Here is a 24,663-nt window from a genome sequence, read left to right on the forward strand (position 1 = left end):
GTGTGTGTGTGTGTGTGCCATTCAGAGGGTGAATGGGTAAGACAAAACATAAGTGCCTTTTGAACGGGGTATGGTAGTAGGTGCCAGGCGCACCGGTTTGTGTTAAGAACTGCAACACTGCTGGGTTTTTCATGCTCAACATTTTCCCGTGTATATCAAGAATGTCCTTTGGGTGGTGGACCACGCTGCCTACTTGACACAACTGTGGGAAGCATTGGAGTCAACATGGGCCAGCGTCCCTGTGGAACGCTTTCGACACCTTGTAGACTCCATTCCCTGACAAATTGAGGCTGTTCAGAGGGGGGGGGGGACTCAATATTAGGTGTTTTTACTATTGTGTACACTCAGTGTATATTGTGAATCGCCCATACGTTTAAAAAAAATCAAGATATGATTTTTAGGCCATATTGCCCAGCCCTGGACTAATTGCATTGCAAACACAGATGTGTGAACACTGGCCAGGCCACGTGCATGTAGCAACAGGCAGGTACTGTCAAATATTCTACCTTCGACCGATTGTTGGTCTCACAAGCTCTTATTGCACAGATTAACCCATTTAACATATACTACGTGCACTTACACACACACAAAATGCATGAGGACTATATTCTGTGAGATAGACACACACACACACCTACCTGTGCTACATGCTGAAGTTCAGAGCCAAACCTTAAGGAAGTTATGAGCTCCTCTCTTCTGTCACAGTTTACAGTCCACCACTGAGGAGGTCCTCTGAGTACATGTAGAAAACACACCACCACCACCTGGCTGCCACTGAAACAATACGTTCCAATGTCCACACTAGCATACTACTTGAAATGAAGGAATGTATTGTATATGCAATTGTAAGTGGTATTCTAGTATGGATAATTTAGCCAGAGGTACTATTGATAATCTACCACTAGCCATCCCCTCACTTTATATGCTGCCTGCACATCACTTAATGCAGCACGAAGTAGGTCTAAATTAATAAACAGCAGTGCGATAAAGTTGAAAATGTAGAAAGAACTTGAGTGGTGTTTTAAACGAATGAGAGAGTACATGTAATATGAAAGGCTGGCTGCCTGCATTCCTGCAGCTCTGTGTTTGACTGGTCATTGTGTTTTTGACACCAGAACGTTAAAAAAAAAAAAAGTGAACAGGAATGAAGGACAGCTGGTCTACTGAATGGAACTCACTGTCTCATGACTCCCATCTTCTCACGAGAAAGGGAGAGCGAGACGGGGATGGTAGCAAAGGTGAGATGAGTAAGAGGAGATGGGTGAAGGGGAGAAGGAGAGCGTGCAGAAGAGACGATGAGTAGGCTATTTCCTTCCCATCTGTGTGTTTGGTTTTGGGAGCTGCCTGCCTGCAGGCCTGCCTGCCCTATAGTTGTTGTTTGTATTGTGACTGGGCTTACCGGGCTCTTGGTTTTGTTCCCCGGGATAAATTATTCTCTCAGACTGACGCAGCATTCAACCACAAACTCTCTCTTCCTTCTTTACTTTGGGAATAATGTGTCTTTCAGTGACTCGTCTCATGCTGTGACAAAGTGAATTCTGTGTGAAGACGACTGTCTGGACAGAGAAGCTCAAATGATGGTTAACATAGTGATTTGTAGAGGTTACATAAGAAGGCTTTTGTCATTCCGCTAAGACAAGCAGCACTGACGTCTTAGCTGAAGTCTGAAGAGAAATCATACTGTGTTTGGGAATAATCGCAAGAGCGTTGTGCCAAGAAAGTGTTTGCCTATTAGTGAGGCAGCCTGGAACAAGGCCAGTCCCTTCTGGTTCATGATCCCTCAAGGCCAGGATTAAGGCTCGCACACGTTACACGAATGTGGATCCAGCGTTCGTCTGCCGATCGTTCAGCGCGCTTTGTTTAAGGGAACACCCGCTTCAGATGTCTGTCTGCCGACATTTTCATGTGAATCTACAGTACATGTGAAATCTGTGCACGCTCAATTTGCAAATTACATGCAGAGGTGAAGCACTCTCGGCCAGCAAACGCTGTTGGTGTGTCTGAGCCCTTAGACTGGGGGTACCTAAACCACCGTGTCAACAATAACTGTGTCATGAAGTAACAGTTTGTGGCATTGAGCTCATATTTTTCTTTACGACAAACTGACAGTAAAGTCGTGATGGGGGGGGGGGGATCGATAGTTACATATCACTATACTTTTTGGTTTAATTTATTTGCACCAAAGAAAATAAGTGATAAACAACAACAAAACAGATATAAATATATAAACTGTGTAGTGTGGTTGGAAGCCCAAGGGTCTTATATACTGTAAAACCCACACCACAAACAAACTATATACAAAAACAAGTACAAAAATAGAAAAGGTTTGTTAAAACGGATAACAAAACCCACTAATCGTAAAAGTACAAATGAACTGATCAGCTATCACAAAACATTATAAACAGTATATGTTTTGTTTAAATGTGTGTGTGAGAGTTGGGCTATATGGAGGAGATTACTGAGTAGTTTGGTTCATCCCCAGTCTTGCCTTGAAGTTATTGAGGGATGATGATGTTTTGGCAATGTGAAGATAAGAATTCCAGAGTATGGTACCTCTGTATCTGATAGAGAATTGGCTATGTGAGGTGTGACAGTTGGGAGGGTGAAGGTTATCGAAGTGTCTTGCTATATAGATGGATTTCAGAATTAACCTGGCAGAATCCATTGAAGGGTTTCGGTAAATTGTCTGGGAGGTATGAGTTTCTTAACCTCACTTGGGTATGTGCGTCCCACCTCGTCAACAGCCAGTGAAAGTGCAGGGCGCCAAATTCAAAACAACAGAAATCCCATAATTAATATTCCTCAAACATACAAGTGTTTTACACCATTTTAAAGATACACTTGTTGTAAATCCAGCCACAGTGTCCGATTTCAAAAAGGCTTTACGACGAAAGCACACCAAATGATTATGTTAGGTTAGCACCTATTCACAGAAAAACAGCTATTTTTCCAGGCAAAGGGAGGAGTCACAAAAAGCAGAAATAGAGATAAAATGAATCACTAACCTTTGATGATCTTCATCAGATGACACTCATAGGACTTCATGTTACACAATACATGTATGTTTTGTTCGGTAAAGTTCATATTTATATCCAAAAATCTCAGTTTACATTGGCGCGTTCAGTAGTTCCAAAACATCCGGTGATTTGAGCCACATCAATTTACAGAAATACTCAAAATAAACATTGCTAAAAGATACAACTGTTATGCATGGAAGTTTAGATCCACTTCTCCTTAATGCAACCGCTGTGTCAGATTTAAAAAAAACTTTACGAAAAAAGCACACCATGTAATAATCGGAGTACAGCGCTCAGACACAAAACCAAGCCATACAGATATCCGTCATGTTGTGGAGTCAACAGAAGCCAGAAATAGCATTATAAATATTCACTTACCTTTGATGATCTTCATCAGAATGCACTCCCAGGAATCCCAGTTCCACAAGAAATGTTTGATTTGTTCGATAAAGTCCATCATTTATGTCCAAATACCTCCTTTTTGTTCGCGCGTTTAGTACACAATCCAAACTCGGGAGGCGCGGGCAAGTCCGGGTGAAAGTTCAGACGACAAGTCATATTACAGTTCGTAGAAACATGTCAAACGAAGTATAGATTCAATCTTTAGGATGTTTTTATCATAGATCTTCAATAATGTTCCAACCGGAGAATTCCTTTGTCTGTAGAAATGCAATGGAACGCAAGCTAACGCTCACGTGAACGCGCGTGGTCAGCTCATGCCACTCTGGCAGACCTCTGACTCATTCAGCTCCCATTCCCCCCTCCTTCACAGTAGAAGCATCAAACAAGGTTCTAAAGACTGTTGACATCTAGTGGAAGCCTTAGGAAGTGCAATATGACCCCATAGACACTATATTCGATAGGCAATGACTTGAAAACCTACAGACCTCAGATTTCCCACTTCCGGGTTGGATTTTTTCTCAGGTTTTTGCCTGCCATATGAGTTCTGTTAAACTCAGACATCATTCAAACAGTTTTATAAACGTCAGAGTGTTTTCTATGCAAATATACTAATTATATGCATATTCTAGCTTTTATGGCTGAGTAGCAGGCAGTTTAAATTGGGCACGCTTTTCATCCAAAATTCCGAATGCTGCCCCCTACCCTAGTGAAGTTAAACAAAGGTGCAGATCAAATCAAAGTTTATTTGTCACGTGCGCTGAATACAACAAGTAGACCTTACAGTGAAATGCTTACTTACAGGCTCTAACCAATAGTGCAAAAAAGGTATTAGGTGAACAATAGGTAGGTAAAGAAATTAAACAACAGTAAAAAGACAGGCTATATACAGTAGTCAGGCTATAAAAGTAGCGAGGTTACATACAGACACTGGTTAGTCAGCCTGATTGAGGTAGTATGTACATGTAGATATGGTTAAAGTGACTATGCATATATGATGAACAGAGAGTAGCAATAGTGTAAAAGAGGGGTTGGTGGGTGGGACACAATGCAGATAGCCCGGTTAGCCACTGTGTGGGGGCACTGGTTGGTCAACCGGTGGATGGAGCCAGGTAATTAGAGGAGGTGGCTAGTCTTGGAAATGTATTTTGTATGATGAGTAATTTGTGTAGATATGAGGCATATGTACAGTCCCATGTGGCTCAGTTGGTAGAGCATGGCGCTTACAACGGCAGGGTTATGGGTTCGATTCCCACGGGGGTACCAGTATGGAAAGAAATATGAAAATGTATCCACTCACTACTGCTCTGGATAAGAGCGTCTTCTAAATGACTAAAATGTAAATACTAGGGATGCACTGATATTACATTTTTGGCCGATACCGATATCCAATATTTTCCATGCCAAAAAAACGATTACCAATATTATTATTTTTTTGCTGCCCTTTTAAGCATTCTAGTGCAGTTAAATAGTTAACACACACATGGACGCAGTGGTCTAAGGCACTGCGTCTCAGTGCAAGAGGCGTCACTACAGTCCCTGGTTTGAATCAAGGCTGTATCGCATCTGGCCGTGATTAGGAGTCCCATAGGGCGGCTCACAATTGGCCCAGCATCGTCCGGGTTTGGTTGGGGTAGGCTGTCATTGTAAGAATTTGTTCTTTAACTGACTACTTAAATAAAGGTTACGCACACACACCACACTGACCAAAAAGTTATTTGGTTGGCATTTACGAATGTCCCCATTTACCAGTAAAACATAATCAAAACCTATTCCTTTCACTTACTTGCTGTGCTGTTTCGTTGTTCATTTATTCAGTCGTTTCATTCTCAACCAGGATTTCATCATGCATGTCAAGCAGTGAAGTTTCAGCTCTGTCTGTCCGTGGCATCTCTTCCTCGGTGCGCACTGTCATTGTGTCCGTTTCCATCTTGTCCAGCTGTGTATGTAACATTTCACGTAAACCCTGTTTATTTTCTGCATCGAAGTAGCATTCCTTGTACCTAGCATCGAGCATGGTGGCGACACAGTAAAGAGGCTTAGAGAGAATACCACCGAATCGCTTGTTCACAGCCTCGAGTAGTTTTGTAAGTTTTAACTCCACGGTCTGCGTTGGCAGTTTCATTGAGCAGGCATTTCAATGCCATGACAGAGGGTATCACGTCTGCTGCAGACGCAGTTGAGCTGATTTCTCGAGTCAGTTGTTCGAATGGAACTAGGAGTGTTCATGTTTCAAACATGTTCTCAAATGGCAGCAGCTGTATGAGAACCAGCACATTTTTGAGCATGCAGTACGGCTTTCTTCAGTTCGAAATCAAATTTTATTTGTCACATACACATGGTTAGCAGATCTTGTTGTGAGTGTAGCGAAATGCTTATGCTTCTAGATCCGACAGTGCAGCAGTATTTAACAAGTAATATCAACATTTTCACAACAAAACCAAATGCACACAATCTAGTAAAGGAATGGGATGAGAATATAGAAATATATGGATGAGCAGTGACAGAGCGGCTAAGATGCAATAGTATAGAATACATAGTGTAGGATACAGTATATACATGAGATGAGTAATTCGAGATATGTAAACATTCTTAACTTCTCTGGGGCAGGTGGGACGCACACCGGCCAATAGCCAGGGAAAATACAGCGAGCCATATTCAAATAACATGATATAAAAATCAAACTTTCATTAAATTACACATGTAAGATACCAAATTAAAGCTACACTCGTTGTGAATCCAGCCAACATGTCAGATTTCAAAAAAGCTTTTCGGCGAAAGCATAAGATGCTATTATCTGATGACAGCACATCAGTAAACAAACAGAGTAGCATATTTCAACACTGCAAGCACGACACAAAACGCAGAAATAAAATATAAATCATGCCTTACCTTTGACGAAATTATTTTGTTGGCACTCCAATATGTCCCATAAACATCACAAATGGTCCTTTTGTTCGATTAATTCCGTCGATATATATCCAAAATGTCAATTTATTTGGACCGTTTCATCCAGAAAAACACAGCTTCCAACTTTCGCCAAGTCACTACAAAATATATCAAAATTTACCAAAACATTTCAAACTACTTTTGTCATACAATGTTAGGTATTTTTAAACGTTAATAATCGATCAATTTGAAGACGGGATGATCTGTGTTCAATACAAAACGAAACCAAACTGACGCAACTTTTTTCATAACATGACTCTCTCCAAACATTTACTTCATGTGACCCTCATTTACGATAGCCCTACTTCTTCAGTACACAAAGGAATAACCTCAACCGATTTCCAAGGACTGGTGACATCCAGTGGAAGCGGTAGGAACTGCAAGCAAGTCCTTTAAAAATCTGGTGTCTCTTAAAAAACGAATTGAAAAGACAGTGACATCAAAAAAATACAAATTCTGAATGGTTTGTCCTCAGGGTTTTGCCTGCTACATAAGTTCTGTTATTCTCACAGACATGATTCAAACAGTTTTAGAAACTTCAGAGTGTTTTCTATCCAAATCTACTAATAATATGCATATCTTATATTCTGGGGATGAGTAGCAAGCAGTTGAATTTTGGCATGCTATTTTTCCCGAAAGTGAAAAAGCTGCCCCCTGCCCTCAAGAAGTTAAAGTGGTGTTATTAAAGTGACTAGTGTTCCATTTATTAAAGTGGCCAATGATATCAAGTCTAAGTAGGCAGCCGCCTCTCTGTGCTAGTAATGGCTGTTTAACAATTTGATGGCCTTGAGAAAGAAGCTGTTCTTCAATCTCTCGGTCCCAGGTTTGATGCACCTGTACTGACTTCACCTTCTGGATGGTAGGCAGTGGCTCGGGTGGTTGTCCTTAATGATCATGACCCAGCCTCCTGAGGTTGAACAGGCACTATTGCGCCTTCTTCACCACACTGTCTGTGTGCGTGGACCATTTCAGTTTGTTGGTGATATGTACACAGAGGAACTTTCCACCTTCTGTATTGCTGTCCCGTCGATGTGGATAGGGGGGTGCTCCCTTTGCTGTTTCCTGAAGTCCACGATCATCTCTTTTATTTTGCTGACATTGAGTGATAGGTTATTTTCCTGACACAACACTCCGAGAGCCCTCACCACCTCCCTGTAGGCTGTCTCGTCGTTGTTGGTCATCAGGCCTACCACTGTTGTTGTCTGTAAACTTGATGATTGAGTTGGAGGTGTGCATGCCACGCAGTCGTGGGTGAACAGGGAGTACAGGAGGGGGCTGAGAACGCACACTTGTGGGGCCCTAGTGTTGAGGATCAGCGGAGTAGAGATGTTTCCTAACTTCACCACCTGGGGGTGGCCCGTCAGGAAGTCCAGGACCCAATTGAACAGGGTGTGTTTGAGACCCAGGGTCACAAACGGGGCGGTAGTCATTTAGTTCAGTTACCTTTGCTTTCTTGGGAACAGGAATAATGGGCGCCATCTTGAAGCATGTGGGGACAGCGGCCTGGGATAGGGATTGATTGAATGTGTCCGTAAACACACCAGCCAGCTGGTCTACATATGCTCTGAGGACGCAGCTAGGGATGCCTTCTGGGCCGGCAGCCTTGAGAGGATTAACACTTTTAAATGTTTTACTCACGTCGGCCATTGGGAAGGAGAGCCCACAGTCTTTGGTAGTGGGTTGCATCGGTGGCACTGTATTAGCCTCAAAGCGGGCAAAGAAGGTGTTTAGTTTGTCTGGAAGCAAGACGTCAACGTCCGCGACAGGGCTGGTATTCTGTTTGTCATCCGTGATTGTCTGTAGACCCTGCCACATACGTCTCGTGTTTGAGCTGTTGAATTGCGACTCGACCTTGTCTCTATACTGACACTTTGATTGTTTGATTGATTGCCTTACGGAGGGGATAACTACACTGTTTGTATTCGGCCATATTCCCAGTCGCCTTGCCATGATTAAATGCGGTGGACCGTGCTTTCAGTTTAGTGCGAATGCTGCCATCCATCCACGGTTTCTGCTTAGGGAAGGTTTTAATAGTCAGTGGGTACAACATCTCCTATACGTTTCCTTATGAACTCGCTCACCGAGTCAGCGTATACGTCAGTGTTGTTCTCTGAGGCTACCTGGAACAAATCCCAGTCCATGTGATTGCTTCAATCTTGAAGCGTGGAATCCGATTGGTCAGACCAGCGTTGGAGAGACCTAAGCATGGGCACTTCCTGTTTTAATTTCTGCCTATAGGAAGGGAGCAACAAGATGGAGTCATGGTCAGATTTGCCAAATGGAGGGCGGGGGAGGGCCTCGCGGAAGTTAGAGTAGCAATGGTGGAGTGTGTTACTCGTCCGTGTTCTGCCTTCGATATGCTGATAGACTTTAGCTTTGTTAAAATACCCAGCTCCAATAAATGCAGTCTCAGGATATAGGGTTTCCAGTTTGCATAAAGTCCAGTGAAGTTCCTTGAGGGCCGTCTTTGTATTTGCTTGAGGGGGGATATACACGGCTGTGACAATAACCAAGGAGAGTTCTCTTGGGAGATAATACGGTCGGCATTTGATTGTGAGGAATTCTAGGTCAGGTGAACAAAATTACTTGAGTTCCTGTATGTTGTTACGATTACACCATTAGTCGTTTATCATTAAACATACAGCCCCATTCTTATTCTTACCGGAGAGATTTTTATTCCTGTCGGCGCGTTGCACTGAAAATCACGTTGGCTATACCGACTCCGACAGCCTATCCCAAGCTAGCCATGTTTCCGCGAAACAGAGTATGTTACAATCCCGGACATCTCTTTGGAAAGCAACTCTTGCCCTGATTTCGTCGACTTTGTTAACTAGGGACTGGACATTAGCGAGTAATATACTCTGAAGCGGTGGGTGGTGTGCGCGCCTCAGAAGCTTCACTAGAAGATCGCTCCGGGTCCCTCTTCTCTGGTGGCATTGTTTTGGGTCGGCCTCTGGAATCAGTTCAAATGCCCTGGGAGGTGCAGACAAAGGATCCGCTTCGGGAATGTCGTATTCCTAGTCGTAGTGCTGGTAAGTTGACGTCTCTCTGATATCCAATAGTTCTTCCCTGCTGTATGTCGGGAAGTATTTCTTAACAATTTAAGAAATAATACATAAACAAAATACTGCACAGTTTCCTACGGACGAGAACTGAAGCTGCCATCTCTATTGGTGCCAAATCCTCGTTGACTCATAATGCTCATGGGGCTGACATCGCTGGTCCAATGTCAGTCGTGACGCTAATAGCAGTGGATGTGGATGTGTGTTTCAACAATACTGTGTAACTCCGGTAGGGCAACATCTGAAAAATAGTGTGTACCGGGGATCGACCTGTCGGCGAAAGCCAACATCATCCACGACAGAGCACGGTTGATTGTTTCGCCTTTGAGTTGTCTTGCTGAAATGTTCTTACTCTTTCAAATGACTGCTCGACTTGAACTTGTTTAGTTGTTGGAAGTGTGCGTTTAGTATTTTTCTGCTTTTGTTCTGTGTAGCTCTGTATTTTTTGTGGCATCATTACGTCATCTACTTACGTTATAAAGGTATGCATGTCAGCTTTGACATCGGTTTTGCACATCGGAGTTAAACTAGACATCGGGCCGATGCCGACGTTGGCATTTTTATCTATTATCAGCCTATTCCAATACGCTCACCGATTTTATGTTGTGCATCCCTATTAAATACGGGCCCAGACAATATTACAGTAAATTAGATCTGGGTAAATTAAGCTATAGTAAAGAGGTAGGAAGCAATTCTGATGATCCCAACAGATTTCATCACTTTGCTGTAGACAAATTGAATATGATCTTTCAGGATAACTTTTCATCAATTAGAACTCAGAGGTATCTAGTGGATGTAACTTATTCCATTTCATTCCCACCAATTGCGATTCTGGCTTTTTAAAATTATTGTATACATTTTTTTTATACAAGATTTCTTATTCTTAATAGTGAATACTATAAAGTTAGATTTAAAAAATATATATTTTTTTTACATTTAAAGATAAACAAATTATCTGGAAGCATTCAGGAAATGTTGCCGTGCCTGAGTTGGCTTCATGAATTATTGAATCAAAATTCTTATGTGATAAAATCAAATTGGTATCACCAGTGAAGAGAATGGGAAGTACGGTAGAAGACACATCAGCAAGGTCATTAATATAGATTAGGAATAACAAAGGTCCAATTTTCAAACCCTGTGGGACACCACAGGATATCTTGGCCCTGGTAGATGCACAGCTATTTGCGTAAACAAATTATTATCGATCATAAACATAACTATATAACCAATTATATGTATAATCATGAAAAATGTAATGCAATTTAGGAAGTAATTTTTCATGATCAACCATGTCAAATGCTTTGGCTAAATCTAGAAAGATGACGAGCCTGTTAATTGTTAAGGGCTGTAAATATTTTATCCACAAGATGCAGAAGAGACATATCTTTGGAATAGTTTTTACGAAAACCATATTGATCATATAGAATACAGTGTTGATTTGAAATGTTTCAACATTCTCTTATACACCAATTTTTCTAGGATTTTGGGTGATAATTTGTAAAAGATCTTGGATCCCCAGATTTATAGAGTGGGATAACTTTGCCAATTATCAAATCTTTAGGAACAATACCAGTTTGCGTAGATTTGGTGAAGGTATAAGTTGGAGCCTCAGTGATCAAGGAAGACATGGATTTCACCAAAGAGGCACCCACATTCACAAAGTGATTCAAGTAACATGAAATAACAGCAGGATCACTATAGGTCTTATTTCCAACAATACATTTAGATGGGATAGTTGTAGATGCCTTTTTCTTATTCAACAGTTGATTGATGATTTTCCAAGTTGACTAAATATTATTTAAGGATTCTTGGAATTTGTTAGTAAAATATATATTTTGGGGGGATATCTAAAGTAGGTGAGTACATTTGTTCATATACTTTTTGTAATTTGCAGAATTCAAGGGAGGGATTTGTGTGAAACTTTTTATACAACTAAGTTTTGTTTTTTAACTAAGGATTGTTTGAGACCGGTTGTAAAACGAAGGTTTCCAGAACCTTTCTGCTGCTCTCTTACGTGGTTTAACTAAGGGAAAGCAGTGGTGAAATAAAAGATGTGAGAAACGTCTGGTAAGCAGACTCCACATCGGCCTGATTTATAAACATTTTCCTATGAAATATCATCAATCAACATCTTAAATCGCTCACAATTACTTGAGTTAAATATTCTACATGTAATGCTTCTAATCATTCCCATCTGTTCATTTCCAGTTGCCAACGAGAAGTGGAAAATTGGAAAGTGGTCAGAAATATCAGTATGAAGTATACCTGTATTAGCCACTTCTGGTAAATTTCAGGAATTTAAATCTGAATCAACACAATCATATTTCCCATTCGCTTCATTAATATCTAATGGGTTAAGGATCATGTTATCAGGGTTGATATCCTGCCCAACTAGGAGAGAGACAGAAGTACATGTCTCATGTCCAATACAACCATACATTTGTGTTAGTTTTATCAATAGGGGTGCACTTCCTATGGAATGCACATGACACAGTCCACATAACACCACTGATGACTTCAGAGGGTTATGACATTTAGAGCAGTGTGTGTTTTTGGTCATGACATTAACTGAAACACATGAACAAAGTAGAGTAAATATGTGTGTGTGTGTGTGTGTGTGTGTGTGTGTGTGTGTGTGTGTGTGTGTGTGTGTGTGTGTGTGTGTGTGTGTGTGTGTGTGTGTGTGTGTGTGTGTGTGTGTGTGTGCGTGCTTGTCAAATCAGTGGACTATAGCTGACTCGAAGTATCAATTTGTAAAAATAAGCATTAGCGCTAATCGGCTGTAGCGGCGCCAGGGTACCGCCTCTTTAATTTTTTATTATTATTATTTTATTTTAAATGTTTTCCTTCTCTAGGGTGGGGGGCAGCATTCAGAATTTTGGATGAAAAGCATGCCCAAATTAAACTGCCTGCTTCTCGGGCCCAGAAGATATGATATGCATATAACTGGTAGATTTGAATAGAAAACACTCCAAAGTTTAAAATAGTGTCTGTGAGTATAACAGAACTGATTTGGCAGGTGAAAACCTGAGAAAAATCCATTCAAGAAGTAGGATTTTGTTTTGTAGTATTCTATTCAATGCCATTACAGTATCCATTGACTTAGGACTAAATTGCAGTTCCTATGCCTTCCACTAGATGTCAACAGTCTTTAGAAATTGTTTCAGGCTTGTATTCTGAAAAATGAGGGAGTAAGAGCAGTCTGAATGAGTGGACCCTGCCGTGTCACAGTGCTTTTTCATGCTCGCGACCGAGAGAGTGCCTTTCATGTTTACCTTTTATATTGACAACGTTATTGTCCGGTTGAAATATTATCCATTATTTAGGCTAAAAACAACCTGAGGATTGAATATAAACATCGTTTGACATGTTTCTATGAACTTTACGGATACAATTTGGATTTTTTGTCTGCCTGTTGTGACTGCGTTTGAGCCTGTGGATTACTGAAGAAAACACGCAAACAAAACTGAGGTTTTTGTATATAACGAGACTTTATTGAACAAAAGGAACATTTATTGAGTAAATGAATGTCTTCTGAGTGCAACCATATGAAGATCATCAAAGGTAAGGGATTAATTTTATCTCTATTTCTGACTTGTGTAACTCTTCTACTTGGCTGGTTACTGTTTGTAATGATTTGTCTACTGGGCTATGTTCTCAAATAATCGTAATGTATGCTTTCGCTGTAAAGCCTTTTTTAAATCTGACACCGTGGTTGGATTCACAAGAAGTTAATCTTTAAACCTATGTAAAATATGTTTTGTTTTCTGAATTTTTATAATGAGTATTTCTGTATTTGAATTTGGCGCCCTGCAGTTTCACTGGCTGTTGTAGAGGTGGGACGCTAACGTCTCACGTACCCTAGAGAGGTACAGTGAGTTAACATATTTTCAGCACCTTAGTTTCCAACTCATCTCATGCGCTCTCTTGTCTCTGTGCACCAATATAGTGAGAAATATGTTTGGAACATGAAGTCGCAGTATCGAATTGCAATACATATAGAATTGTGAGAATCGCAATACATATCGTACCGGCACCTAAGTATTGTAATAATATCTTATGGTGAGGTCCCTGGCAATCCCCAGCCCTACAGTAGTGGACTAGGCCCTGACAGATAACTCGGCTCTCTGATCAAGAGTTCCGACCTGACCTTTGTCACTCTATTTCCTCTCTCTTTTTCTAGGGGGCAGTGAGGGCCAAGGTCACATTCTCCAGCGCTTTCCTGAGAAAGACTGGGAGGACAATCCCTTTCCACAAGGCATCGAACTGGTATGTAACTAACATAACTCGCACACAAACAAATGCACAATAGCCTACATATTTACCCGATGCTACATGCATCATCCGTACCTGAAGAAAGGCTGCATCGTGAAGGGATCAACATAACCCTGAATAATTTACTGTTAATGTGTATTTAATGTCTCCCAAATAACCCTTATTCCAGTATTGATTACCTCATTATTGTCTAATATGTTTTGCTCGAGTCAGTATTGAAGAATTCCTAAATGTTCATTATGTTTTACAAGATGAATGCCTACAGAACAATGGTTATTCCTTGGTTTGCTTCTAGCCTATTTCTCACCCCGATCCAAAATAAGGGTGTAAAGTTAATCATTTCTGACACGTGGAACGTTTTCTTAACTTGGTGTAGCCTAGCAGTGGAAAATAACTAAATGATAGGCTAGAGATCAGAGGTGAGTCACAGAGATGCAGAGTAGGGACATGTGACATACCACACTGGGTTACGGCCCACTAATACTGTATGTTCCTCTCCTGTCATCGCTCTCTCTCGTGCTTCCTCATCTATCTCTCCCTCCTCTCCTTCTATCCCTTTCACCTCATTCCCTTTTCCCTCCTTCTTCCCTTCTTTCTCGACCCCTGCGCCCATTGACTCATTTTCTGTCGATCTCACCCTCTCCCTCCTCCTCTTTCTCACCATCTCCTTTTCTCTCTCAGTTCTGTCAGCCTAACGGATGGCAGTTAGTTCCAGAGAGGGAGCGTCCGTCGTTCTTTGTGTCGGTTCTGACCGACATCAACTCAGAACGTCACTACTGTGCCTGTTTCACGTTCTGGGAGGGCCTGGACAACCCACAGGTGAGAGACTGGAGGAGAAAGAGAAGATTCCCGCTGGCCACACTACTCCTCACACACTGAGCCAATGTCATTATGAACCAATAACAGTATCCTTATAGCTGTACTGTATAGCAAGTGTTTATCCCTACATTTTACGCTGGCAACAAAGTTGTGGAAATGAGACGATCTGATCATATGAGAAACAGATAACGATTTATAAATGTTCCAAGTTGTACGTGACGTCTGATATGACATTTGATCTTTAATGATACATCTATAGAACATTTGCACAAGGTAGGCTACGTTCTGTACACTGTATGATATTCTGTCTCTTTCTGTGTGTGTAGCTACAGAAAGCTGAGGCTAGTGAGGTGGATGAGGACGAAGTCCCAGGGCTGGTCCAGCCGGCCCAGGTCTTTGCCCCCAAGAGCCTGGTGCTGGTGTCCCGTCTGGACCACACAGAGGTCTTCAGGGTACAACGCACCTCAAAACAATACTGCATGTCCCTGTCCGATACTCCCATTGCACTTCTCATCTCTGTTTCTTGTTACAACGAAGTGTGTTTGAAACAAATCTAGGCTTGATTTGGCTGTATTTTGCTTTAAGTAGTAGATGTGTTATTCACCCACAAACCTCATTTGTCATTTCACTACAAGTCAAGGAAAGGTTGTTCTTGTCTTCTGACTGGGTGCCTCCCCTGTGCAGAACTGTTTGGGGCTCATCTACACCGTGCATGTGGACAGCCTCAGTGTTCCCTTGGAAACAGTGATCGGAAACCTCCTCACCTGCGTCATCCCCGTGGCTGGTGGTTCTCAGGTAAACACACCTTCTGCATGCATACCGACTTGTACATATTCTCCTGGGCTGTGCAACCCTCCAAACCAGCTAGCCTATTAGCTTGTTAGCCCCATCCAACCTGCTAGCATATTAGCTTAGCATGTTTGCCGAAGCAGACTGCTAGCACATTAGCTTAATCAACCGGTTAGCGTTGTAGCTTAGCATTAGCGAGTGTGCTATGCTAACCCACAGTGCCGAGTCAATGCCGTGTCCTCAGCACAGAGGAGATGGCCCGCATAGTAACCTACACACCACAGAAGGTTGGCGGCACCTTAATTTGGGATGCCATGCTTGTGGTAATGGCTTGAGCGGAATTAGTGGAATGGTATCAAACACATGTTTTCCATGTGTTTGATGCCATTCCATTTGCTCCGTTCCAGCCATTATTATGAGCCGTCCTCCCCTCAGCAGCCTCCACTGCTACACACTATGTATAGGAATATCTACTTTGCTCTTGTATTCGCCCTATGTGCACAATTTAAACGTACTGTTTGTCTCAAACTAATTCAATGATGCTACAGCATGAAGCAGTGTAACATACAGTACTACTAGTATATTGGGCCTATACGTACATTTCTGTACATTTTGTTCCCTTGTGTAACATGCCATTGAACCCCGCTGTACATTGGTTCCTCCTGTGTGTTACAGATAAATGAGTCCCCAGTATGTAGTTTAAATCTTTCGGTTCCTCAGGCCCTAGCCTGTGACTGGCTACTGGGCTGCTTTCAGGACCAGGTAACATCACCTTCCGGCAGCTTCTTACCAATCCGCTTGCCTCATTGTGATTTTTATCTATTTAGATAAACATGAAGATTCTAAAAAGTCTTTTGTATTTCCTGTAATCATCTCAAACCATGCTGATTAATATTCACTCAGTGGTTTGCAGTTTGCACTAATCTGCTTTTGTGGGTTTTGTGGCCTACCAATGCTGCATATTCCATGCTACATTAACCTGTCAGTCATTTTGATCATTTTTGAGACCTTTTATAAATGAATGAATTGTTTTTATTCTGTGTGCCGTTGTTTGTCATGGATCGATCTGACGTGTTCACCATTGTTGATCTGTTATAGAAGTGCGTAGACTTTTCACTTGATGAGGAACACACACACACACACACACACACACACACACACACACACACACACACACACACACACACACACACTGGTTCTCTGAGGGTGACCATATGGGGCACCAGATGGCCTCATAGCAGGCAGTGCTGTGGTCTGAATGAGAGAGAGGACTAAACAGCGTTAACACAGACACATACACGCGCAGATCTTGCAAACAAAAACAAACATACACTTGACTTACACATACTCAGAGACCTTCATGCATTGGATAGTATAGCACAGAGCGTTCTGTAATAAACTCATCAAAAAAGAAACGTCCCTTTTTCAGGACCCTGTCTTTCAAAGATAATTTGTAAAAATCCAAATAGCTTCACAGATCTTCATTGTAAAGGGTTTATACGCTGTTTCCCATGCTTGTTCAATGAACCATAAACAATTAATGAACATGCACCTGTGGAACGGTCGTTAAGACACTAACAGCTTACAGACGGTAGGCAATTAAGGTCACAGTTATGAAAATTTAGGACACTAAAGAGGCCTTTCTGATGACTCTGAAAATCACCAAAAGAAAGATGCCCCTGCTCATCTGCGTGAACGTGCCTTAGGCATGCTGCAAGGAGGCATGAGGACTGCAGATGTGGCCAGGGCAATAAATTGCAATGTCCGTACTGTGAGACACCTAAGACAGCGCTACAGGGAGACAGCACGGACAGCTGATCGTCCTCGCAGTGGCAGACCACGTGTAACAACACCTCCACAGGATCGGTACATCCGAACATCACACCTGCGGGACAGGTACAGGATGGCAAGAACAACTGCCCGAGTTACACCAGGAACGCACAATCCCTCCATCAGTGCTCAGACTGTCCGCAATAGGCTGAGAGAGGCTGGACTGATAGCTTGTAGGCCTGTTGTAAGGCAGGTCCTCACCAGACATCACCGGCAACAACGTTGCCTATGGGCACAAACCCACCGTCGCTGGACCAGACAGGACTGGCAAAATGTGCTCTTCACTGACGAGTCGCGGTTTTGTCTCACCAGGGGTGATGGTCGGATTCGCGTTTATCGTCGAAGGAATGAGCGTTACATTGAGGCCTATACTCTGGAGCGGGATCGATTTGGAGGTGGAGGGTCCATCATTGTCTGGGGCGGTGTGTCACAGCATCATCTGCCTGCAATGACAACGAGCTCAGTCCATCTCAACACTGTGCGTTACAAGGAAGACATCCTCCCTCATGTGATACCCTTCCTGCAGGCTCATCCTAACATGACCCCCCAGCATGACAATGCCACCAGCCATACTGCTCGTTCTGTGTGTGATTTCCTGCAAGACAGGAATGTGAGTGTTCTGCCATGGCCAGCGAAGAGCCCGGATCTCAATCCCATTGAGCACATCTGGGACCTGTTGGATCGGAGGGTGAGGGCTAGGGCCATTCCCCCCAGAAATGTCCGGGAACTTGCAGGTGCCTTGGTGGAAGAGTGGTGTAACATCTCACAGCAAGAACTGGTAAATCTGGTGTAGTCCATGAGGAGGAGATGCACTGCAGTACTAAATGCAGCTGGTGGCCACACCAGATAATGACTGTTACTTTTGATTTTGACCTCCCCCTTTGTTTGGGACACATTATTCAATTTCTGTTAGTCACATGTCTGTGGAACTTGTTCAGTTTGTCTGTTGTTGAATCTTGTTATGTTCATACAAATATTTCCACATGTTAAGTTTGCTGAAAATAAAGGGCAGTTGACAGTGAGAGGACGTTCCTTTTTTTTGTTGAGCTTATAACAGTACATGAAAAGCTATGCAAGGTGTTTGTTACGGTGTAATAGCAGGTTTGATACTATCAAATGTCAAACTTCTAATCACACATGCCTTTTTATTAGACTCAGGTCTGGACTTGCTCGGACTCTCCCCAGTCATGCCACATCAACCACTGTCATCCCAACATGCATTGCAACATATCCACTTTACTACTGGAACTAGCAATCATCTCAACTGTCAGATACGCACTCCTGACATACAGAGTAGCAACCTTTAGCCCCAATACTGTACACTGGAATATATACAGTGGGGCAAAAAAGTATTTAGTCAGCCACCAATTGTGCAATTTCTCCCACTTAAAAAGATGAGAGAGGTCTGTAATTTTCATCATTAGTACACTTCAACTATGACAGACAAAATGAGGGAAAAAAATCCTTATTTTCCACCATAATTTGCAAATAAATTCATTAAAAATCCTACAATGTGATTTTCTGGATTTTTTTCCCTTCTCATTTTGTCTGGCATAGTTGAAGTGTACCTATGATGAAAATTACAGGCCTCTCATCTTTTTAAGTGGGAGAACTTGCACAATGGGTGGCTGACTAAATACTTTTTTGCCCCACTGTACGAGTCTGATATGGAACCTCCCTGAATGTTTGTGTGTGCGCACGTCTGCCCATCTGTATGAGTGATTGAATAGATAATTGTAAATTACTGTCTGTCTAGTCTTTACAATGTCTTCCTGTTAACCAGCCCAAGGATGTTCTGTCAATGGGCCAAGCTCCATAAATAACTTAATTTCCTGAAATATTAACTGTAAAACATTAACTAAGCAAATGTCCCTTTTTTAAAGTAACTTTACTGAAAATTTACAATGTTACACAAGTATAACATTTCAGTCCAAAGTTATTTCACCCCGTGGTCACCAACATGTGAATTAGTCAGACGATGAGTTCGATGTACAGTTGAAGTCGGAAGTTTACATACACCTTAGCCAAATACATTTAAACTCAGTTTTTCACAATTCCTGACATTTAATCCTAGTAAAAATTCCCTGTCTTAGGTTAGTTAGGATCACCACTTTATTTTAAAGAAGTGAAATGTCAGAATAATAGTAGAGTGATTTATTTCAGCTCTTATTTCTTTCATCATATTCCCAGTGGGTCAGAAGTTTACATACACTCAATTAGTATTTGCTAGCATTGCCTTCAAATTGTTTGACTTGGGTCAAACGTTTCGGGTAGCCTTCCACAAGCCTCCCACAATAAGTTGGGTGAATTTTGACCCGTTCCTCCTGACAGAGCTGGTGTAACTGACTCAGGATTGTAGGCCTCCTTGCTCGCACACGCTTTTTCAGTTCTGCCCACAAATGTTCTATAGGATTGACGTCAGGGCTTTGTGATGCCCACTCCAATACCTTGACTTTGTTGTCCTTAAGCCATTTTGTCATAACTTTGGAAGTATGCTTGGGGTCATTGTCCATTTGGAAGACCCATTTGCGACCAAGCTTTAACTTCCTGACTGATGTCTTGAGATGTTGCTTCAGTATATCCACATACTTTTCCTACCTCATGATGCCATCTTTTTTGTGAAGTGCAACAGCAAAGCACACCCACAACATGATGCTTCCACCTGCATGCTTCATGGTTGGGATGGTGTTCTTCGGCTTGCAAGCCTCCCCCTTTTTCCTCCAAACATAATGATGGTCATTATGGCCAAACAGTTCTATTTTCGCTTCATCAGACCAAAGGACATTGCTCCAAAAAGGTCAATCTTTGTCCCCATGTGCAGTTGGAAACTGTAGTCTGGCTTTTTATGGTGGTTTTGGAGCAGTGGCTTCTTCCTTGCTGAGCGGCCTTCAGGTTATGTCGATATAGGACCCGTTTTACTGTGGATATAGATAATTTTGTTCCTGTTTCCTCCATCTTCACAAGGTCCTTTGCTGTTGTTCTGGGATTGATTTGCACTTTTCGCCCTAAAGTACGTTCATCTCTAGGAGACAGAACGCGTCTCCTTCCTGAGCGGTATGACGGCTGCGTGGTCCCATGGTGTTTATAATTGCGTACTATTGTTTGTACACATGAACGTAGCACCTTCAGGCTTTTGGAAATTGGTCCCAAGGATGAACCAGACTTGTGGAGGTCTACAATTTTTTTTCTGAGGTCTTGGCTGATTTCTTTTGATGTTCCCATGATGTCAAGCAAAGAGGCACTGAGTTTGAAGGTAGGCCTTGAAATACATCCACAGGTACACCTCCAATTGACTCAAATGATGTCAATTAGCTTATCAGAAGCTTCTAAAGCCATGACATAATTTTCTGGAATTTTCCAAGCTGTTTAAAGGCACATTCAACTTAGTGTATGTAAACTTCTGACCCACCTGAATTGTGATACAGTGAATTATAAGTGAAATAGTTTGTCTGTAAACAATTGTTGGAAAAATTACTTGTGTCATGCACAAGGTAGATGTCCTAACCGACTTGTCAAAACGATAGTTTGTTAACAAGAAATGTGTGGAGTGGTTGAAAAACGAGTTTTAATGACTCCAACCAAAGTGTATGTAAACTTCTGACTTCAACTGTATGTAGCTGTGGATGCTTCCATTTTATTTCACCTAAGTTGACAGCTGGTTTGACTCTGTGCCTTATGTTCATTTTGCTGCCCTCTCATGTCATAATGCCACGCTGTTACCGTCTGAGTATATTTGTAATGTTAATGTTTTGTTATTGTTTTGCCATGTTTTTGTTTGGATCCTGTTGTCTCTAATTCGTGTGTTCTCCTATGGTGTATTTCTCTCTCTCTCTCTCTCTCTCTCTCTCTCTCTCTCGTGTGTGTGTGTGTTGCTGGACTTGTGTAGCCGGGCCAGGAGGAGAGAGAGGAGAGCTTGGTACGCCGCCTGACTACTTTATTCTCCTTTCAACCAATCGGCTCCTAGCTTTCCCTAATTCTGTCAGGATCCTCCTATGACTTTGTAACTCACATACCTCTCTCAGCCCATCCTCCTCTCCTCCTCTGCCAGCCAAAATGTAGACCTCTCAAGGGAAAACCAATCAAATCACTTTGATAAGGCTCAATCTGTTACCCAATGGCTGATCCTTTTACAATCTGTTATTGGTAGCCTGGAAAAATTCTACGATATCTAATTTGTTGTTGACCAGATGAGTGACTGTGAAAATGGTGATCAACAGTTGGGTCACTGTGTTCTCATTGCTGCTGCTGCTGTAGAGCGCATGAGCAAACGCCGACCTTTCCTTCTCAGCTATACACAGATATACCTGGGCCCTGTATTTTATGTACTTTGAGATGAAGATTTGGCTGCAGTAGGTTCCTGCTTCTGGAGTTTATTTGAAACGCCTGTATTTTCGCTGAATTTCTGTACTTAAAATAATTTTAATTCCTACTTGTCAAATGTGGTATACAGCCTCTGTATTACTATTACTATGTGATGTCTGTCCTAGAGGCTGCTGTGGTTGTGTTTCTATGTGATGTATTGGATGCCTTCTTTGACCTTGTGCTACCTGTCCTGTATGCAACTTTTTGCAATCTGTCTTCATTTGCAGGCAAGACTCACTGTGCTAATCATGCTGTGCAAATTATGCCTTAACTCATGTCGGCTAACAGGCTTTTTCGGTCTTGCGAATGTTTAAAAATCCAAAACAGTCATTGAAATTTCATGCAACATAAAGATCACACTTACAAATTATGGCAATTTATATCTTACAACAACTACTACAACTCTCTTGAGCTATAAATGTAATGAATGCGCTGCAATGTGAAGTTTACATGGCTAAGATCAGATGTTTCATGAATGTTACAATCAACAACAAAAATCAATCATTCTCTTTCACTTCCCTTCTGCGTCACATGGCCGTAAGAACTATCCAGTAACACTAAACCAATAAGACACTAAACCAAAAAGACATTTCAAATGTTAAGACCCCCTGAAATCCTTCAAACGTATGAACTCTGCCCTTTCCATACTCAAAACACAATGGAAATGTCTCTGAATGGACAATCTGGCATGTCATTGGTATTTGACTCCCATAAAGGCCCATTTCTATGGGTTTCTCAGATCAGCATAGGTCAGTTCTCTCCTGTTCAGCTGTGAATGGCCGGTTACTGTGGAGTTCTAATGTACCTGCTAAACCCCTGTGATTCTCCCCATCTGTGATTTCTCCTCTCCTCGATACCTTTGTGATTGTGCTGATTGTTGCTAATCCCCTTTTTTCCAAGAAAGGGCGTTCACATGATCTGTTCTCTTTTTCCATGCGTCCCTCTTTCTCTCTTTTTCTCTCTCTTTGTCTCTCTAGAGGACTATAACATTGGGTGCGGGTGATCGACAGGTCATCCAGACTCCTATCAACGACTCCCTCCCTGTCAGCGGCAGCAGCGTAGCCCATCTCTTTAGACAGCTTGGTACGGCAAATCACAATGCAGTTTATTCAGCCCTGGACCGATGGGGCACTTTATGATCAGTGATATGGACCAATCAAAGTCCAATGTTCCTTTGAGAGAATACCTTCACCAATTGTTGAATTGCTTAATGAACGCAAATCACATTCCTATATTTGATATGAGTTAGTGGAAAAGGCAGAAGTGTGTGTATATGTCTATACTACCGTTCAAAAGTTTGGGGTCACTTAGAAATGTCCTTGTTTTTGAAAGAAAAGCTATTTTTTGGGGGGCCATTAAAATAACATCAAATTGATCAGATATACAGTGTAGGCATTGCTAATGTTGTAAATGACTACCGTATTGTAGCTAGAAACGTTGAATATCTACATAGGCGTACGGAGGCCCATTATCAGCAACCATCACTCCTGTGTTCCAATGGCACGTTGTGTTAGCTAATCCAAATTTATTATTTTATAAGGCTAATTGATCATTAGAAAACCCTTTTCCAATAATGTTAGCACAGCTAAAAACTGGGGTGCTGATTTAAAGAAGCAATAAAACTGGCCTTTTTTTAGACTAGTTGAGTATCTGGAGCATCAGCGTTTGTGGGTTCGATTACAGGCTCAAAATGGCCGGAAACAAAATAATGTCTTCTGAAACTTGTCAGTCTATTCTTGTTCTGAGAAATTAAGGCTATTCCATGCGAGAAATGACCAAGAAACTGAAGATCTCGTACAACGCAGTGAACTACTCCCTTCACAGAACAGCGCAAACTGTCTCTAACCAGAATAGAAAGAGTGGGAGGCCCCGGTGCACAACTGAGCAAGAGGACAAGTACATTAGAGTGTCTAGTTGAGAAACAGCCTCACGAGTCCTCAACTGGCAGCTTCATTAAATAGTACCCGCAAAACACCAGTCTCAATGCAGTGAAGAGGCGACTTCGTGATGCTTGCTTTCTAGGCAGAGATGCAAAGAAAAAGCAATATCTCAGACTGGCTAATAAAAATAAAAGATTAAGATGTGCAAAAGAACACAGACACTGGACAGAGGAACTCTGCCAGCATCCTGGAGTCGCCTCTTCACTGTTGACGTTTACAGCTACAATAGTCATTTACAGCTGATCAATTTGATGTTATTTTAATGGACAAAAAATGTGCTTTTCTTTCAAAAACAAGGACATTTCTAAGTGACCCAAAACTATATATATATATATATATCTCTCACACACACACACACAGTGCATTTGGAAAGTATTCAGAACCCTTTACTTTTTCCACATTTTGTTACATTACAGCCTCATTCAAAAATGTATTTAATCATTTTTTCCCCTCATCAATCTACACACAATACCCCATAATGACACAGCAAAAACAGCTTTTCAGAAATTCTGGCCCCAAAAAATATGTAAATGTAATATCTCATTTGTGTAAGTATTCAGACCCTTTACTCAGTACTTTGTTGAAGCAACTTTGGCAGCGATTACAGCCTCAAGTCTTCTTGGGAATGACACTACAAGCTTGGCACACCTGTATTTGTGGAGTTTCTCCCATTCTTCTCTGTAGATCCTCTCAAGCTCTGTCAGGTTGGATGGGGAGTGTCACTGCACAGCTATTTTCACGTCTCTCCTGAGATGTTCGTCCGGGCTCTGGCTGGGCCACTCAACGACATTTAGAGACTTGTCCCGAAGCCACTCCTGCATTGTCTTGGCTGTCTCCTTAGGGTCGTTGTCCTGTTGGAAGTTTAACCTTCGCCCCAGTCAGATCCTGAGTGCTCTGGAGCAGATTTTCATCAATGATCTCTCTGTACTTTACTCCGTTCATCTTTGCCTCGATCCTGACTTGTCTCCCAGTCCCTGCCACTGAAAAACATCCCCACAGCATGATGCTGCCACCACCATGCTTCACCGAAGGGATGGTGCCAGGTTTCCTCCAGACGTGACGCTTGTTATTCAGGCCAAAGAGTTCAATCTTGGTTTCATCAGACCAGAGAATCTTGTTTCTCATGGTCAGAGTCCTTTAGGTGCCTTTTTTCAAACTCCAAGCGGGCTGTCATGTGCCTTTTCCTGAGGAGTGGCTTATGTCTGGCCACTCTACCATAAA

General features: G+C 42.0%; 1 protein-coding gene across 1 annotated transcript in view; it reads left to right on the forward strand.

Annotated features, from left to right (window-relative positions):
• The window catches only part of sbf1 (SET binding factor 1), an 84,909-nt gene that overhangs the window by 24,639 nt on the left and 35,607 nt on the right, over window positions 1-24,663 (forward strand). The window contains exons 2-7 of the mRNA XM_038996433.1: window positions 13,611-13,696; window positions 14,384-14,521; window positions 14,848-14,973; window positions 15,206-15,316; window positions 15,986-16,072; window positions 22,480-22,585. Coding sequence (XP_038852361.1) covers window positions 13,611-13,696; window positions 14,384-14,521; window positions 14,848-14,973; window positions 15,206-15,316; window positions 15,986-16,072; window positions 22,480-22,585 — 654 coding nt within the window. The remainder of the gene's footprint in view (window positions 1-13,610; window positions 13,697-14,383; window positions 14,522-14,847; window positions 14,974-15,205; window positions 15,317-15,985; window positions 16,073-22,479; window positions 22,586-24,663) is intronic.

This window comes from Salvelinus namaycush, chromosome 6 (assembly GCF_016432855.1).
Source record: "Salvelinus namaycush isolate Seneca chromosome 6, SaNama_1.0, whole genome shotgun sequence".
NCBI lineage: Eukaryota > Metazoa > Chordata > Actinopteri > Salmoniformes > Salmonidae > Salvelinus > Salvelinus namaycush.